The following is a 19,302-nucleotide window of genomic DNA, read 5'->3' as shown; positions in this document are numbered from 1 at the left end:
TATGATAGCATCTTAGACTAGATTTTCAATTAGGTAATTGACAGGCAAACGTTTGAGTCTAGCTTAAAGTCATGTTTCTTTGCATGTTGTGAGGTGGAACGTGGCTTAAATGTAATCGTCATGTGATATGTAACAGACTAATGATATAAAATATAAACGAAATAGCACAAAAACTGACATCAAGCAAATTGGCCCGGTACCCTTTTATCTTAAGTACTGTAAGCCTCACTGACACTTCCGAAACCCACGCGTACAAAAGTAATGCGAAAAACGAACCGATGAGGCAAACATACCACGCAAGCATATAAGTTTAATTTTATTATTTTTAAACAATCCAATAACTGATATCAACACTCCCTTCAACAAACCACAATAGTCCATATACCAACATATACATATGCGTTCACCGTTATATACATCTATAATTCTTGTACTTGCACCTATTTTTCCCACTGACCGGCTGAACCGATTTTTGTGAAATGAACCACGTACGTAATGAAATCTCGGGAAATTTTTGTTTGTTTCACTTATTTGACGGGATGAAACTATTAAGGTCTCAAACTCAATGCTAAATGCCATTTTACGTAGCAGTCAGATTTTGGCTACTTCAACGATTCATGTAAGTTCGGGGCCTCAAAATGGGAATTTTAAGCCAAATTCATTGAATGTTGTAAGTGAATGTAATTAATAGTTTTAGTAGTCATTGAATTGGCTACAAAAAATTAGTTCATTTTGTCGTTGCTTATTGCGTATAATGAGAATTTGTATACCCTGAACCCATTAAAAATGGGTATAATGGTTTTGTGCAAATGTATGTAACAGGCAGAAAGAAGCATCTCCGACCCCATAAAGTATATATATTCTTGATCAGGGTCAATAGTCGAGTCGATATAGCCATGTCCGTCTGTACGTCCGTCCGTCTGTATGAACACGCACATCTCAGAGACTAAAAGACCTAGAGATTTCAAATTGGGAATATTGATTCTCGTATACCAGGCGCAGATCAAGTTGCTTTATTTTATCGATAAGTGCCTCCGTTTCTCGATTATCGGCAGAGCGCGCTTGCAGACCTGCTCACATTTTGGTGCAAAACTTTTAAATGGAAATTTTGCAATAAAACTGAAAATATTCAACAACTGGGTTCAGGGTAAATCGTAGTTCAAAAGTTCACTTCCAAACGCCCAGAAAAAGGCAGCCGAATGCAATACACAGTGCAATATACAGTTACTGTATTCAGGCTCTTTCTACTTTATTCGGAAGGGACTCAAAATTCAAGCCGACCATCAACGACTGGTGCAATGTGAAGACCACTCTACTACAGACAAGCAGAATCAAAACTGAAACAACTGTGCTAACAGTGCTGTGATCTATCAGCCACTGTTTGTGCCCCTCTGTGATGCTGTTGACCCCCCATTTCGACTACCGCCGCACAGTGGCGCCTTCTGACATTCTTCTTTTTAAAAATCATATCTCCTGAAGTAATTAAGATATTTTCAAATGGATTTAACATAAAATCTCTTAAACTTCAAAAAGTTGTCAAACAGGTGCTTTACCATAGACCAAACTTAAATTTTGTAAATTGTACAAGAATGTCAGCATGTTATATAGATCCTCATTATAAATTCAAGCTGACAATCGGTTTGAAATATAGATAGCTTCTTGTGCTTCGATTGCCAATCGAAAAAAAAAATACCTTTTGATAGCGACTAAGAAGAAAAGCGATGAGTGCAATAGTTTACTTGAAAATCAACCTCTATTATGTTTTTGTTTCGAAAAATGTGTTCTTTTTTTGCAAAAGGTAAACTTTTTCTCATCTGTTGCACACAGATTGCCAATCCAATTCAAACTCAATTCTCTATTAAATTACACAACGTTCCCATACAAATGCAGATTTTTGAGAAGCTTCAGCATCAGGCGCCCTTGTGCGTCGAGTGCATTTCACCTAATTTTCATGCTCATGATTGGGTTGTCGTTTCTATTCGTCCTGGTCATCGTGGTTGTCGTTGTCTTCGTCGTGCTAAACGTCAACTCTTGACATTTTGTCTAAGCTGCAATATACAAATTTCATTTATGATGAAGTCACTTATCTTTTTTCCTTCGGTTTAGTGCTGGCCACGCAGATTTTATACAGTTACAATTATAATTAACAAGTAGATTTGCGAAAGTCGTATTTTATTTTGCGACACGTTGAAAAAAATCAAACCTAAATATTTTGCTTAGATGTACAATATCCAGTTATTTCATTTCTTTTGCTGGCAGCCCCTTATGTACATTCGGTTTTTATAAACTTATGGAGATTATTATAATTATTTACCATTTTAAAGAGAATTAAGTTTTCGTGATGTGTAACACATTGAAGGAAATGTCTCCGACCCCATGAAGGATATGTAGGCTCCATCACGGAGTCGATATAGCCATATCTGTCAGTCTGCCCATATCTTCCACAGCTTTTGAGTTATAGTCATCAAATTAGGAAAAAAAATTACAAGCAACCGCCTTCATTTATCGAAAAAAAATGTCTTGTTTTGTTTTTCAGCTAGGGTCACCAAATTTTGAATGTATATTACAAGGAACTCCCTTTAAATATCAATAAATAATCTTATGGACACGCCCGCTCTTGCCGCCAAAACCGATATACCTAAAGGTGCAAGCAAACATCTTACACAATTTTAATGCTAGTCATATTGCTGATAGCACCCTTCTAAATTATTGGCAACGCCCACCAAGCAGAAAAAATGTTCACGGCACACCCCTCCACTGACGCCCTTCCCCACCTCAATAAGAAGGTTCTTTATCACCCGTAATCAATTGATATATCGCTTGTATCTGTTGGATTTGTTAGATCCAAGCGCACAGTTTTACAGCGTATACAAACAAGATAACGATATGCAGGAATCACACTTTTATTAGTCTAATAACTATTGTGAAATTAATATTTGAGTACATGCGAACGAACGGACAATGCAAAACTTAGGATAAGCTAAACGAGGGTTGCCAGAATGTTACATTGAAAACATTTGAGTCACATTTGCAACACGCCCTCTCAAAGTAACAATTCTGTTAACCTTAAATACTAGTGACGCCCAATGAAGAGAGAGGCACTGCTTAGACCCTTCGTTAGGCCATCTGCTGGCATTTACTCCGTCTGCATGTAGCCAACCTGGATGTCGCCATTCTAGTGCTTCTGCTGGATGAAATGGTGGCGCACATCGATGTGTTTTGTGCGTGGATGAAAACCAAAGCCTTTAACCAATTTTTGAGCGCTTTGGTTGTCGTTTAGGAGCAGAACCGAATCACATCTTCTGCCAATCCTGTTGAGTATGACCTTCAAGTATAAGGCCTCCTTTGTTGCTTCGCTCATGGCCAAGTATTCGGACTCTGTGTTTGACAAAGCGACGGTGCGTTGTTTTCGTGCCTCCCAACTTATAGCAGCACCTGCTAATATAAACGCCTGTCCAGAATATGACCGTCTGTCGGTCAAATTTGCGCCCCAGTCAGCGTCTACGACTCCGTACAGATCTTCGCCTGTTCGCTTGAATAACAGGCCGAGTTGTTTGGTACCGCTTAGGTACCGAAGGATGCGCTTCGCCGTTTTCCAGTGTTCAGCCTTATAACATGACTGAAACTGACTCATGAAATTTACGGTGTACGCAATATCTGGACGGGTTGTAACTGAAAGAAACATAAGAGAGCCAATTAAGTTCTGATAGGGGTACTTCCTCATTTCGGCTTCATCGGCTGCTTCTGTTCGCTTCAAAGTACATTTCGCTTCTATGGGTGTTAATGCCGGCTTGCATTCAGTCACCCCGAATCTTTTCAATATAGCGTCGATGTACTTTTCCTGTGCAAGGAATATGCGATGCTCTTTGAGATCCTGCTTGACTTCTATGCATAGACAAGTTGTCACTGGGCCGAGATTTTTCATCTCAAATGCGTCTCCAAGGATTTCTTTGGTCTGATGCAAGCAATCCGAATGATGAAATCATTGAAGCTCTCTGGCACCTCCATATAAACGCTCTCTTCGAGCTCGCCGTTTAGGTAGCCTGTGACCATGTCCATTTGATGTATCTCCATATCAAGTTCCGCTGCCATGGTCACCAAAAGTCAGACTGATGTTAATCGAGCTACAAGTGAATACGTTTCATGAAAATCCTCTCCAGGCCTTTGTGCATATCCTTTAGCGACCAATCGAACTTTCTTTTTTCCTGAAACAGTACCAATGTCTTTTGTCCGAAACACCATTTTGCAACCTATAATCTTTCGATCCTTAGGGCGTTTCACTATCTCCCATGTTCCGTTGTGTACCTGTGCCAGAAACTCATCTTCAATTGCCCTTGTCCAACTGACGCTGTCCTTGTGGCTTTTCGCCTCTTTCAGTGTAGTTGGATCATCTGTCGCAGCCATGTATGCAATTTCGCATTCCTCGAATGTCTCGCTTGAACTGCTCTGCTTATCGTTGCTGATCACCTGAGATTGTGGTTGATATATTTTCCGTGGCCTACCACGCTGGCCTGTCTTCTCGATCTTGGGACGCCCTCTGCCACGGTGCTGCTCAACTAGCTTCTGCTTGGGTCGCTCAACTGAACTGTTATCGTCGCTGGTAGACCCATCACAAGGTTTACTCGTGATATTGATGTCGAAACCTACGTTTGAGTTTTGATCACGTTCGTAGAACTCAGCGTACTCACTTTTGAACCCTGGAACATTCAAGAACTTGACATCTTTGCTTACTATTACCTTACGCTTCTCAGGTAAAAATAATCGACATGCCTTCGACCACTATGTATTCTTCCGATCTTGATTCAAATTTACCCTTATTTGAACCCTTTATTAATGCATATACCTTCGTACCAAATAAACGTAAATGAGACACTGTAGGAATTGTCTTCGTCCAGTGTGGGGAATCTCGCCGGTTTTCTGCGGTAGCTTTATATACTTTAAAAGCTTCTAATAACTCTGATTTCGGTTTAAAAAAGTGAACTTCACAATAGCGCGAATAGTCTATAAAAGTAGCGAAGTATTTACATCCTCCCAGGAATAGCGTTCTCATTGGGCCGCATATATCGCTGTGAACTATTTCCAGTAGTGCTGTCGTACGTTTTTCGTTTCCACTTTTATAAATGCTTGCAGTTTGCTTTTCGCTTATGCAGATTTCGCATTTCGACAATTTTCCATTCTCGCACATTTTCATGCCGTAGGCTTTACCACTTTTAGCCATATTTTTCAAATCGCATTCATTCAAATGTCCCATTCTATAATGTCATAGATCAAGGTCGAATTGGCCAACATACATTACACTATTCACTTGATGCTCTTCGCCATTCAAGTATTACAAGTTACCGTATCTTTGCGCACGGAGCCAAACTTCGTTATTTTTCATAACAAGTGCTTCATTTTTCCGAAAATGAACTTCAAAACCATTGTCTGTGATTTTGGAAACCGACATCAAATTTTGGTGCAAATCCGATACGTAGAAACCATCTTTCAACGTTAAGTCAACTCGTTGCTGTTGTTCTTCACGATTCTCTTTATTTTCACGCGTTTCTGACTCTTCAAGAATTTTGATGCGAAGCACATCGGGATGGGGCAAGTCATCTCGTGCTTCCATCGCACATCTGAACATTTCATAACAACAACATACTAACAAATCATTTCCAATCGAGATACCTATTTCTTTCAATTTTTGTCACTGCGTCGATAAATTCATTTACATACGCGCGCGCACTAGCGCCCTCGATCATTCGAGACAATGCCACTCGTTTCAGCATTGCTTGCTTTTCGCACTGGCCCCTTTGATTGAAATGTCTCCTGCAATTTCAACCAGTATTCTTTTGCCGAATTACAATCTTCAATTATAGCCAATTCCGATGGGCTAATCGATAATAATATGTCCGCGCGCGCCTTCTCATCGTATGTTTTCCATACTGCTCGATCTGCCACATTTTCTGGGCAAATTTTCATTCCATCAACATATTGCCTAATATACACAACACTAATATAACATCTGCAGTTTCCACGTGTCATAGTTCTCCGCACACAGTGGCTCAATCTTAATTAATGTGCCAGCCATTTTTCACAGCTAAACTATTTATTGTCAACGTTATCTTATTTATTTATCACTGGGCCCATAACCTGTGGGATTTGTTAGATCCAAGCGCACAGTTTTACAGCGTATACGAGATAACGATATGCAGGAATCACACTTTTATTAGTCTAATGACGCAGTCAAAAACGGAATGGGTACAGAACTATTGTGAAATTAATATTTGAGTACATGCGAACGAACGGACAATGCAAAACTTAGGATAAGCTAGACGAGGGTCGCCAGATTGTTACATTGCAAAAATTTGAGTCACATTTGCAACGGTATCCGAGTATTCTGCAGTCGGTTACGCCCAACTACAATGTTCTTACTAGTTTTATGATGAAGTTTTTATTCGTACAGGTATTTCGGTTTATTTATACAGTCATGTATTCCATTGCACACATTTATGCCTGTTGACCATTTATTTCATTAATTTTATAATTTATTTTCCTCTCCTGACCAGACAGGTACACGAAGTACAAAATACAACGTTAATATTGAACCGTGTCCTAAAAGCCATTCACTGACTATATTTGGAGCTCCTATTGCACAATAAATTAATTTGTTTAGTTGAGCCGCGTTGGTTTTGAACGCCATTCATGACGGCCATATATCCAGATGAAGGTACTAGGCAACAACTGCGAAATCCATCGCAAATGTCGTATTCACATTTTAATTAATTTAACATTTTGTTGATATACCTAGGTGAATGTGGCACCAACTCTGCTTTCAATGATGACGTGCAGAGTAATGGCAAGAACTTCACGCTTACTTCAGCCCCGTACACAATATGATATTAAACCAGAGAGAACGTTGCAGTCAGGGTAACCGACTGTGAAATACTGTGATACTATACGCAATAAAAGCTGATAACAAGTAGCAAAGAATAGGGTGGGTGTAGCCAAGAAATATTTTCCAAGTTGCGGCTGAGTTTGGCGTGGCACATATCGATATTTGAAGAACATAGCTAACAGCCTACCCACCAAATTTTGTGACTTTTGCCTTAAAATTGGGAGAGATATGTAGCTTTATCGATTTTCTAGTCCCCTAGTGGACATAGCACTATGATATTAAACCAGAGAGAACGTTGCAGTCAGGGTAACCGACTGTGAAATACTGTGATACTATACGCAATAAAAGCTGATAACAAGTAGCAAAGAATAGGGTGGGTGTAGCCAAGAAATATTTTCCAAGTTGCGGCTGAGTTTGGCGTGGCACATGTCGATATTTGAAGAACATAGCTAACAGCCTACCCACCAAATTTTGTGACTTTTGCCTCAAAATTGGGAGAGATATGTAGCTTTATCGATTTGCAAATATCGATTTTATCGATTTCCTAGTCCCCTAGTGGACATAGCACTCCAATTTTTACACTTTATCTGACGCGGGCACACAGCAATTTATGTTCCAAGTGTCAAGGGTATCGACAATAGTTGCGTTCACACAGACGGACAGACAGCATGACGGACATTGCACAAAACCAATATACTATGATACCTTCGGTATCAAAGTATAAATATATATGTATGTTTCGGTGAGTCTTTTAGATGTGCAGCAGACCATAAAGCATACATACAAATGTATTTAAATCGGCCAAACAAAATTGAAAAGTTCTGAGCTACATACTGTTGGAATATAGTAATATTTATAGAGCACGTTTTTACTTAAAGCTACACGTATTGTTAATTATTGCATATTTAAGTTTATTCCGCAGTCGGATACGTCCGACTGCAACTTTCTCACTTGTAACATTTAAGTGTGCAAAACTGGTGTTTTAATTGATTAACTATATTGAACAGCCTTTTTCAGGGCCGTTCTCCTAGTCGAGACCTCTGGGCTAGAGCTTTCTTAGTTTGTATTTGTTGTATGTGTGCACTTGTTTAAAAGTATACAAGATATTTTATACTACTTATACATAAATCGATTAAGAATTTATCAAATTTGGGAAAATAAGATATAATTTATTTCTTGCCTTGCCGACGGCTTCTGACATTGAAAAATAATAGGAACAGCAGCACCAACAATAACTGCATTAGCTTGGCTCAGTTTGGTGGGAAATCCAATGTTTGTTTTTAGATTTTTTTACCACTTTCACTACACCGAAATCACCTGACCATGAGGCGAGACTTTGTAGTATGTGTATAAGCTTTGTCAGTTTTAGCAATTTGAAGTTTACAGGGTCACTGGGGAGCTCAGCAGCACATATGGCAAGAAAACTGCAAAAAAAAAAAACTTAAGGACAACTCTGAATACTACAAAAACCTAATCTGCTCAACAACTTACATTCGTTAGCACTGGGGACTTGGACCGTGGGCTTGGAGGAGGTGTGGTGGTGTATGTGCGTATGTTTGCTTGTTGAGTATTGTCCTGGGCAACGCTGACTAGCTTCGATTGGAAAACGACAGCCGACAAGTTTGCCAATAAAACCAATGCAGCCGACACACTTAAGTATGAACAAATAACAAACTAAATAAAACGGCAAAGATAGCAGCTTGGGGTGCAGTTCAGTGGGCGTAGCTCAGCACAACAGCATCAGCAACAACAACAACCACAACACCAATAACGATTAGAGTGGAATCTGGCTATATGAAAATCAACTTTTGCTTGGCAAGCCAAAATTTTTACTTAATTTTTGTTCCCTTCTTATTTTTTTAGCATACCGCATAAAAGTTTTTGCTACTTGAAAATGTGAAGGAGATAAAAATAATGGAAAAGTTTGGTTCTCTTTTTGTTTACATCCAATGAGGATTGCAGGCGGCCAGGGGGCCCCAAACAAATACGAATACGAAGACTAGTATTATGCTTTTGTTTGCTGTGGCCTTCGCTGCAAAATGTATCAGTTGCAGCAACTTAAGGTACTAACTGCTGAAAGTTTGGCAATTTTTTAAGCTTCTCCTGTTGTATATTTGTATGCAGAACATTGAGTACGGGGGGAGCTGCAACCAGACACGCCTTAATAACAAATCACAAATTCTTGATACTTAGTATTGTCTCTCAATTCCCAGCCTTCTATACTCTTACTTTTACAAGGTGTTCAACTTATTAACGATAACAATATATTATATTTAACCGTATATTGATTTTATAGACACGTGTTTGTTCCAAAAAAGTGCTTGTGATGCTTTAGTTATTTGTAAGCCTTAAAAACATGCCAACACTTTAGTGGGCAGAACCTTTTAAGGACAAATGTGGCAAAAAACCTACCAGTTTGCATATTCATCATGCTCACTGAAGGATTTTTAGTTGTTTTATGATTGTTATAACACATTTTTAGCGTATATAAGAATTCAGGATCATGTAAAGTAAATACAGAATTAGTCTGGAAGACTGCAGCTCGGATCAAGTAGTTAATCGGACTCTATACAATGCTGACTGACTGTATATTCCGACAAATTCATTTAACGTTAATTCCTTGGAGTTCGTGCATAAGAACAGACAACGCAGTGCAATTCAGTGCCATAAAAATCAGGCTTTTTGGCTGACAATTGAAATGCAATACTAGCAAAACTGTAAGTACAGATACTTGTGATATATTGTGTGTGTGAGTGCGCATCGAATAGCGTTTACAAATTCGCACACGAGTTGCTAATACTGCTGTGTTGACTACGGATACGTCTGCGGCACCGAGTTCGTTGTCTTCTTCTTTTGGGAGTTACACTAAAGCAGCACCCCTACGCCAATCTGCCCCGTCTAGTCGTTGTGTTAGTGGTGATTTATTTACCGTTGAAATTATCTTGTTTTGCGGTTTGATGCATCACATTGCCGAAGTAACTTTATTTTGCTCTCCAAACATTTTGCGCTCTGCACCGTTCAGCTATAAAAAAAAATTACGTTTCGCCAGGTCGTTTTTATGTTTTTTTTTTTTTAGTTTTTTTGGAATTGCTAACTTTTTAGCAGACGCCGACTTGAGTGAAATTTGCTCAACGTTGTGTGAGCTGTGATGTAGTTGGGCGGTTATAGGCGTGTGGTTGAGTTTTGAAGTAGGCGTTCTTTCCTTGCTGTGCGTCAACGTTTTTTTATACCCTGAACCTGAACCATTAAAAACGTGTAAAAAGGGTATAATGGTTTTATGTGAATGTCCACGCAGAAGGAAGCATTTCCGACCCCATAAAGTATATATATTCTTGATCAGGGTCAACAGTGCTTGTGATGCTTTAGTCGATATAGCCATGTCCGTCTGTCCGTCCGGCTGTCTGTATGAACACGCAGATCTCAGAGATTATAAGAGCTTAAGACTTTAAATTTGGAATATACGTTCTCGTATACGAAGTGCAGATCAAGTTTGCTTTATTTGATCGATAACTGCATCCGTTTATCGAATATCGATACATTTATATTTCCGATAGCAATAAATGCGACAATTTTAAATGTAGAATCTTCTAATTAATACATAATATATGTACATATTCATATTTCATCAAGATCGGATAAGAAAGACCCAAGTTATAGGCGAAATTATATCCTCATATTGATCTCATTTCCATCAGCAGCCGCAAGCATTTTCTGTATGCATAAATGTGCAAGCTTACGTATGAGAAAGGTATGGCATGATTTAAATTTGTAAATTTGTTTTTATGTGTATTCTGCAGAGCCCTGTTAACTACAATTGCGTATACGTATATATGTATGTATGTATGAATATGTACGGGTTTGTCGGCAGAGCGCACTTGCATACCTGCCTGGTGCAAAACTTTTTTTCCAAAAAAACTAGAATATATTTAACAACCGAGTTTAGGGCAAATCGTAGTCGAGCTCACTCGACTACAGCACTCTTACTTGTTTTGTTATACAATCAATATTTGCGCCTTTGTGGGCTGGAGAGTGGAGGCATCAGCAACTTAGCTAACTGTTTATCTATCTAGTTACAGTTTTGAAGTTTGTGTGCAGGCTTTGCAAGCTAAGGATCGAGCTTTAGATGAGCGCTAAGTACCACATTTTAGCTTAATTGGCAACCGCGCGAATTGTGTACATTTTTAAGTAAGAGTTAATATTGAGGAGTAGCAGCAACTGTTTCAACTTTTCTGGCTCAAGTTTTTAGCAATTTTTACACAAAGTTTTAAGTTTGCCTGTCAGCTGCCCAACAGTCTGATTTCAATCCACCTGAGTGCTAGATAAATAGATATGTGGCCACTAAAGCTTTTCGGCTTCTGTTTGTGTTGTACGTGGCGTGGCTGCAAGTTGGGCTACTGGGCAATGCCACATACATAGAAAACCAATCTCAAAGCCAACCACATGTCACAGTCAAAGCACTTTTATACATCAGCAAACATAATGAAACAGATACAACCGCCAATGCATTTATACTGTAAAGTGTTGGAGACCAATGCCAGCACTGTTTAATTTTATGATTTGACAGCTAATAAATAGTTCACAAACTATGTATGTGTGTGTGTGTGTGTGTGTATGGTTAAACGCTTAACATGTTTTCATACAAATCACAATTTTATTCAGGGAACACATTGTTTTGCCTGCCAAATGCCGACTTTAATAAAGCTAAAACTGAGTGTATGTTCATTGTTCAGTTTATTCGTTTGTGTTAGAGCGAAGTTTCCCCGCGTCAGCCCAATCGGCATCAGCAAAACCCTCCTTGATATATTGCGTATGGCCCAGAGTGATCTCTCCAAGTTCACCCTCACGTTGAATTTCCATGTTAAGAAACAGTTCTAATGGCCTCTTGTCAACGCATTCAAATGACTTCATAAAATCAGATTTAATTCTGACTAAGTGCGATTTTGATTGACAGGCTATAAAGAGATCATTAACGTTAACTAGGATTAATGCCAAATTATCTTCCTTTCGCTTATAAAGGCATGGCTCATTGTCGCATGCAATGAAGTCAATTTACCGCAAAACGCTGTCGAGCTTAGAGTTCCACTCCCTTCCAGATTGCTTCAATCCAAATATCGCCTTTTTTAGCAGCAACACTTTGTCCGTCTGATTTCCTTCAGCATATCCTTGTGGTTGCTTCATATAAACAATATCTCTTAAATCGCTGTTCAGGTACGCAGTACAAACGTCCAGTTAATGTAAGTACAACTACAACTCGGCCACTAACGCCAATATAAATCGCACGCTCTCCAGCCTGCAAACCGGTGAAAACGTTTCGGCGTAGTTAACACCATACTGCTGTGCGCATACTTTTGCTACCAGTCATGCCTTGAACCGTTGTGAGCCGTGAGCATCTCGCTTCAAACTGTAGACCCACTAGCAGCCAATTGCACGATGATCTTTCGGTAAATCTGCCAGCTGCCAGGTTTGATTCGTAATCAATGCCTCATACTCCCTTTGCCAAAACGAAACATGCGAACCGCACGTTGCGCCCTCGTAGGTTGTTGGAATGGGTACATCACTTGTAACCATTGCACTGAGTAATTAAATTGCTTCTGTGGACGACCAGGTCTGCCCGTCCTTAGCAATTTCGGTCTTCCAGGTCCAATTCCTGGGATCTGCTCTTCCTCCAGCTTTTTGTCATCCGCACTACTTTGATCAGTAACATCTGAGCGAGATGTGATGTCTTCCCCATCATCATCCTCTTCGTCAGCTTGCTCAACTCGTATACAACTCGATGTATATAAAAAAAATTCTGGGCTAGAGAAGGGGATAAGTGCAACTTTCACTGTCACCTAATTAAAGCGAATAAAGAACAGACACAAGCTGGCTTATTCGTTTGGAATAAATGTAATTTATAATGTATATATTTGATTGTGTCTCTGAACGAAGTCAGTTAATTTTAATTAAAATTACAGACCTTGCCAGTTATTGTTAGTATCCTTGGAACATTTTAAGACTCCTTAATATTAATTAAAACATAATACATTTATAAATATATAAATTTGATCCAACAACAAAAATTTAAAAACTATGTGGTTCAACAACTGATCCTGATCAAGAATGTATATATGATGCTTCCTTCTGCCTGTTACATATATTTGCCATAACTTTATACGCTTTTTACCGATTGCGGCGTCTTCTCACTAGGCGAGACGATTAAAACTCGAACAACGAATACAAGTCAAACAAAACCAAGCTACAGCACAATAGCGATGAGAATAACGGAAACAACGTTAACAATATGTCCAGAAATTCCATTAAAGCGACGTTTCATGGATAAAACATTTACATATTTTGATTGGACACGCCCAGTTCAGTTTAAGGCAAGTGGGCGAGCAAAGAATAAGGCATTTAATGCCGAAGCCAAAGCAGAAGCCGATGCCATATCTGGCACGATATCCGAACCAAAAGCCTGAAGTTAGTCACTCACCTTGTACACCGCAAACTGACCAGTTGACTGGCTGGACGGCGTGCCCATCACTACACTTTGCAAATTGTTGTGCTTCTGACAATTGTCGATGCCTTACACCTTACGAATATACCTAGTGTTTTGCGGAGTAGAACTACAAACTTGAAATCCCTTTAGCTTATATTAGTAAGAGCTGGTTGGTTGGTCATATATAAAAATGATTTATATCTAATGTAAAATCAAATAAATTTGTTAAATTGTTAAACATTTATTGTACATTATGTTCGAAGATGTGCGTTATTAAAAACCATACATTTTGAATTTAAATTTACCGCAAATAACACAAGAGAGAACGTTGCCAAATACTTTGATATCATACGTTATAAAAGCTGATAACAAGTAGCAAAGAACCGAGTGAGCTTAGTCAAGAAATACTGTCAAAGTTTGCGTTTCAAATTGCATTAGATATAAGCTAGTAACGTTTCTTCGAAGTTTAGTAACTGTAGCTCTTAAATTATGGGAGATATGAGATTTTAAACGTGTTGGGCAGTGAGTGGGCGTGGCTCAGAAAACTATAAGAGAAGGTTCCTAGTAATCCTCCTTCCAAGTTTGGTAACTGTAGCTGCTAAATTGCGGACGATATAGGCCTTTATCGTTTTTAGGGGCGGGAGTGAACGTGCTCCAAAAATGTGTCCCTCTCTTGGGGGAGTTACCAGTAACATACTTTTAAAACTTTGAGACTCTAGTTTATCGATTTAAACTTTCCGAAATATCGACTTTGGCGTGGCCATACAAATTTGCTATCGGGTTTTGAAGGCGGCTACCTGTAATATAAACTGCGGAAGATATAGTCATTTAAAATTTTAAGAGCAGTGGGTCTGGGTGCGGCGGAAGTGGCGTACCATATGCCGATCTTTGAAGGACTTCGCCAACAATCTACCAACCAAATTTGGTGATTTGAGCCTTAAAATTTTAGGAGATGTGTGGCTTTATCGATTTGCAAATATCGATTTTATCGATTTCCTAGCCCCCTAGTGGACGTAGCACTCCAACTCCGCGGGCACACACCAGTATATGTTCCAAATGTATATGTATATGTTCCAATGTCTCAAAAGTCCCAATCTTTGAGGCTGTCGAAAAAGTTGCGTTCATACCGACGGACGGCAGCATGACGGACATTGCACTAAACTAATATACTATGCCAATTTCGGTATCAAAGTATAAAAAGAAAAATTAAAAGTGGAGTGCTTGTGGTATTGGCTTTTTCAATCACTGGTTTAGGGTATAGCAAAAACACTTTAATTAAACTTCTATGCGACATTCCGAATATGAATTACCTGTTACTATAACATTTAAAGTTTATAGCATATCTCTAGCCAGGTGACTTTTAAATTGTTGAAATTGCACAACGAGTACTCACGACAGCGCACGAGCATAAATTGCATTGTGAGAAGTTTTCAATACATTCGCCAAAAAGCTTTTGCCAATTTTCGTATTGTGAGCAGTACGTTTATTAAATTAAAATACGTCATACCACTGCATGGCGATTCAAAAATTGCATATGTAGCTCAAACATGTCGCTCTATTTGATTGTGTATGCAACTGTGACGTGCATGACAAAATATTCCGTTTGCTTGCAACTAATTTAGTTAATTCATAAAGGAGATGTCACAGTTTACAAAGTTTTTAAAAATATTAACCAAAATTAGCGTGACTACCATTAACTTCCTTTCTATATTTCAAGATTTGAAGTGAAAAGAAATAATTATTAAAGCCAATCTAAATAAAAAATAAACAATGCAAAAATAGATTGAATCACTTTATAAATCAAATCAATAATTCAAACTATTTAAAACGGCATATATAAATTTTCATATTTATAGAGTCATTTACGGTGGAATATATCCTATATGCTATATGCACATCGTAGCTCACATACACGACGCATTCGTACTATTTCGTTAGCTGTCTTTTTTAACGGATGCTGATTATTAAATAATGTTATTTATAGTTGCATACATACCAAGCAATTATTTGATTTGACCTCATTTAGCTGTGAGAAGAGCAAATAGTTGTTGCAGGATCGTAAACACATGTAAATTATACTTTTAATTGGCCAATAAGTAAGTTGGCAATTATTCATATTTGGTTTGGTTTTTGTATCGAACTTCATATACAATATTTGTGTGTTTAATATTTATTGAAACGGCTAATCCGATCTCTCAGTAATAATATGTCACGGTAGACTTAACCTTTATAATTGGGCATTATTGTTAAGGAAAATTTATTTGTATACATTTTTGGGAAATGGGGGAGCTATAAATAAAATTAAATAAGCTATGGTATACGAGAACTTATACTCTGTAGGTTCTGAGACCGATGTGTTCATTTATATGGGCAAAGGTTCGACGGAAATGGCAATATCAATTTTAATGCTTATCACTAATATACATACTTTATGGCGTTGTATGTGTTTTATTCTGTCTGCGCTTCATTATACCCATTTTACCCATAATTAATTGGTTCAGCGTATAAAAAGACAATGCAGTAGAGTCAATATCAATTGTGCTTATGTACCCAAGCCTTTACTTATATGGCTGGAGAACAAAACCAACAAGAACAACAGCAACATCGTTAACAAACCATGTACGAAAAAAACAGCAGAAGTATTTATAAAAAGAATCGAATTCTTGAGAAATAAATAAAGTGAAGAGTTGCATGTGAGCTGCAGCGCAAGACAGACTGTTGAAGCAGAAAATCGAAAATATATACAAATAAAACATTGAGAGAATGAGACGGAGAAATGGAGAGAGATGGTGTACCGGCAGTTTTCTGCTAAGAGAATTCCAGTAACAGCGTAGGAAACGCGTTTACAAATTGTGCAGTAGTAACAAAAGGAGCAGCACGTTTCTTTTGGCAACATATAAGTGAGAGCGGGTGTCAAGGTTTACCATAGCGAAATTTGCATTTATTTTTTCAGGGCATGCTCAAATGTGCAACGAACTGTGTTTGCGACTAGAACAACGCTCAACGGGGCCAGTGACAGTGGCTGGGCAAGACGGCAGCGGGCCAGACTTAGTCGAGTGATGCAATCAAAGAAGATGGCAATTCCTGTAGCCGTTAGGGCTCATTGCCGTGCGTTTGCTCTCTCTGTGGGTTCATACTCAAATAGCTTAAGACAATAGCACAAGCATGTCGGTATGTTCTACGCCACACTTATACATACAAGACACAGTACCCACAGAAAACTGATCCGGAAGCAAAAGCTGTAATTGAATTGAGCATGCTGCATGATTTTACTATTGTTAACATTTTAAGCAATTTTTCTTTTTCTTCTTTCAAAAAACTTCCGCAATGTATGTGAAAATAAAAATGAACACAAATGCTCTCGAGCTACTAATGAGCTGTAAGGCTGCCAAAGCAGTCCTGCAGTACTGACATGTTTTTCCGTCGCTAGTACGGCGTATGAGTGACATTTAATTTGCTATCGTGTATAGTTTGTCAGTGCATATGTGTATGAACTTATGAAATACTATAACTTAAAATGAACATAGCACATTTCACAGAAGAATTAATTGCATTTGTGATTCATTTACAGCGCCAATTAATCGCATTTACATACAAATTTTATGTTCAATTTGAATTTTAATATTAACATTTTATAGATCTTTAAATCAGTATTTTTATGTAAATGACCTCAGCCTTGGGTACCAATTAAGTTTACACATCTTTCGGCAGAAAAAGAAGGAAAAATCTGCTAGTTTATTTAATTATGATAAGCAATATATTATATTGTTCTAGTAATAAGAGATTCGTGTAGTGTAAAACGCAGAGTTAGAAATATATGTTTTTTTTTATTTAAATTAGTTCTAATTAAAATTCGTAGTATTCTTAGCTGTGAAATTACAGTTGAGAAAGAAATAAGTAAGTATTTGATGGGCAGGGTGGTTTCATTTTATATCATGTGAATAGATTCATTGACTGTCTCTTGGTCAACAAAAAATTTTGCAATCGACGGCAGTGACGATGAAGATAAAGAAAAGCTTTTGTATTGTAGGGATAATGTCATCAACTAAAGTACTCCACCAGTAATATGATGCCGGCAAACAGAAATAGAATGGCACGTGAAAACCGTGTAAGCATATTAAAAACGGGTTTTCTTTATCCCAATTACAAATGAAAAATGATTAAAATTATAATTTTTCAAGTTTTATTTATTTTGTGTTTTCTCCAATTGCAAATGAAAAATCATTAAAATTATAATTTTTCCAGTTTCAAGTTGTTTTGTTTTTGTGTTTTCTTCGCGTGTTCTGGGTTATTTAAGTTATTTAAGTTACTAGCACACTGCCTGAGCTGTTGCATGCGAAATACTTTAATGAATGAATTAGACATGAGATTGCAGTTTATAATAAATAATGGGTACATCAGGTACATTTAAAACTGTTGTAAATGGCGTGGAAAAATGAAGGGTTAAACGCAGTTTCTGATTATGGATTATATTTATTATGCGCGAGTGCGTCTTTACTTGTTGAAGAATTGAGAGCAACTTCTTAACTGAGGAAAAATACAACGCCGAAAAAAGAAAGACAATTCATGTGTGACCATATATTCGATACTAATCGATATAGCGATACTTAAGTATTAATCGTTGTTGCGACATTCAAACATATTTCAACAAAAACAAAGCCCAAAGTTCACATTTGCGCTCACCAAATGTGACAAAAGCATCGCAATAAAATTATCAAAGGAAAATGCGGCAGGCCGAAAAGTTGCCATTGTGTCAAAAAAAAGCGTATTTGTATATGTGTGCACGATCTTTACATATATACATATATATGCGAGTGGGTGTGTGTATAAATTCTTACGATAATACAAATCAATTTCAAAATGAGCGTGTCCTACTGAGCCAGGACTTTCCGAATGTTGAGGCTTGAGTGCCAAGAAAGCAATTTCCCCAATATTCTTTACGGCCAAAGGAGAGAGTTTGAAAAAGGTAAACAAGAGTAAAATAAAAAGCAAGAGGAGGGACAACACTTTCTTTGCTGTGCAAAGTTCTATAAGTCTACTTCTAGCAAAAATAGGGAAGTTCGGCTATTAACATTATCATAACATTTAGAGAGGCATGCATGTGTAAGTAGCAAAAAAATAATAATCAAAGCAACAGACACACAAATGCTCACTTACTCATACATTTACAGACGCTCACATTTACATGACCATACGGGGCTACCGGCTGTTTCAAGCTTTGACTAGCTTAAGCTTAGGCATTGTGTATACGGAAGGTTATTCGTGGGTCTTATAATTCATTTATTGGTGTAATTTCGTTTTACTTTTATTCATGGAATTTCCAAATACCTTAGATGCGAATCTGGCTCGTCTTTGCAAAATTAAAAACATATTGAACATTGAATTCGCCTCCATTTACTAGTCTATTTAATATGTAGCTATGCACGCGACGGCGCATACAATTAGACGTTGATGCTGCTGCATTCTTTATTAAGCACTTTAATCAATGGAACATAAGCACAAGCATGGATCACGCATTTCGACTAATAAATTTAAATGTAGAGTGAACATGGAAAGACACAAAAGAATCAAAAATTGCAAAGGGAAATACATGAATTCGATTCTTTGGCGCTCGTGTTGGGCCATGTGGCTATGCTGCTTGGCTAACCTGTGGATAAGACGAAAAGTAAGACTGGACCGACTGGTCTAGGGAGCTATCTGGTATTGCTGTGCAATTGGTACGTGACTGGGGAAATGCATTTCCGCTGCACGTAAAGCCTGGACAACAAATTTACAACGACAAACTGAAAACTAAAACGAGGCACACTTAAGTCAATCTGCAATTGGACAGCGCCAAGAGCAACTACAAAAGCAGCAACGACACGAAGTAATACTCCAATTTAGCAGCTCGCAGAGTGTGTCTGAACATAGCATCTGATCTTGTTGGTAAGTGAATGAGTTACTTCCGGTT

At 38.0% G+C, this 19,302-nt stretch overlaps 1 protein-coding gene across 1 annotated transcript; it reads right to left on the bottom strand.

Moving 5' to 3' along the window:
* Positions 1-3,175: 3,175 nt before the first annotated feature.
* On the bottom strand, positions 3,176-3,724 carry LOC122322482 (secreted RxLR effector protein 161-like). Its single transcript, XM_043214793.1, has one exon. It carries the CDS (start codon positions 3,722-3,724, stop codon positions 3,176-3,178), a length of 549 nt encoding a protein of 182 aa, XP_043070728.1.
* Between the last annotated feature and the right edge of the window lie 15,578 nt (positions 3,725-19,302).

Source organism: Drosophila grimshawi, unplaced genomic scaffold (assembly GCF_018153295.1).
Source record: "Drosophila grimshawi isolate 15287-2541.00 unplaced genomic scaffold, ASM1815329v1 contig_311, whole genome shotgun sequence".
NCBI classification, from domain to species: Eukaryota; Metazoa; Arthropoda; class Insecta; order Diptera; family Drosophilidae; genus Drosophila; species Drosophila grimshawi.
This window is presented reverse-complemented; position numbering and strand designations above follow the sequence as displayed.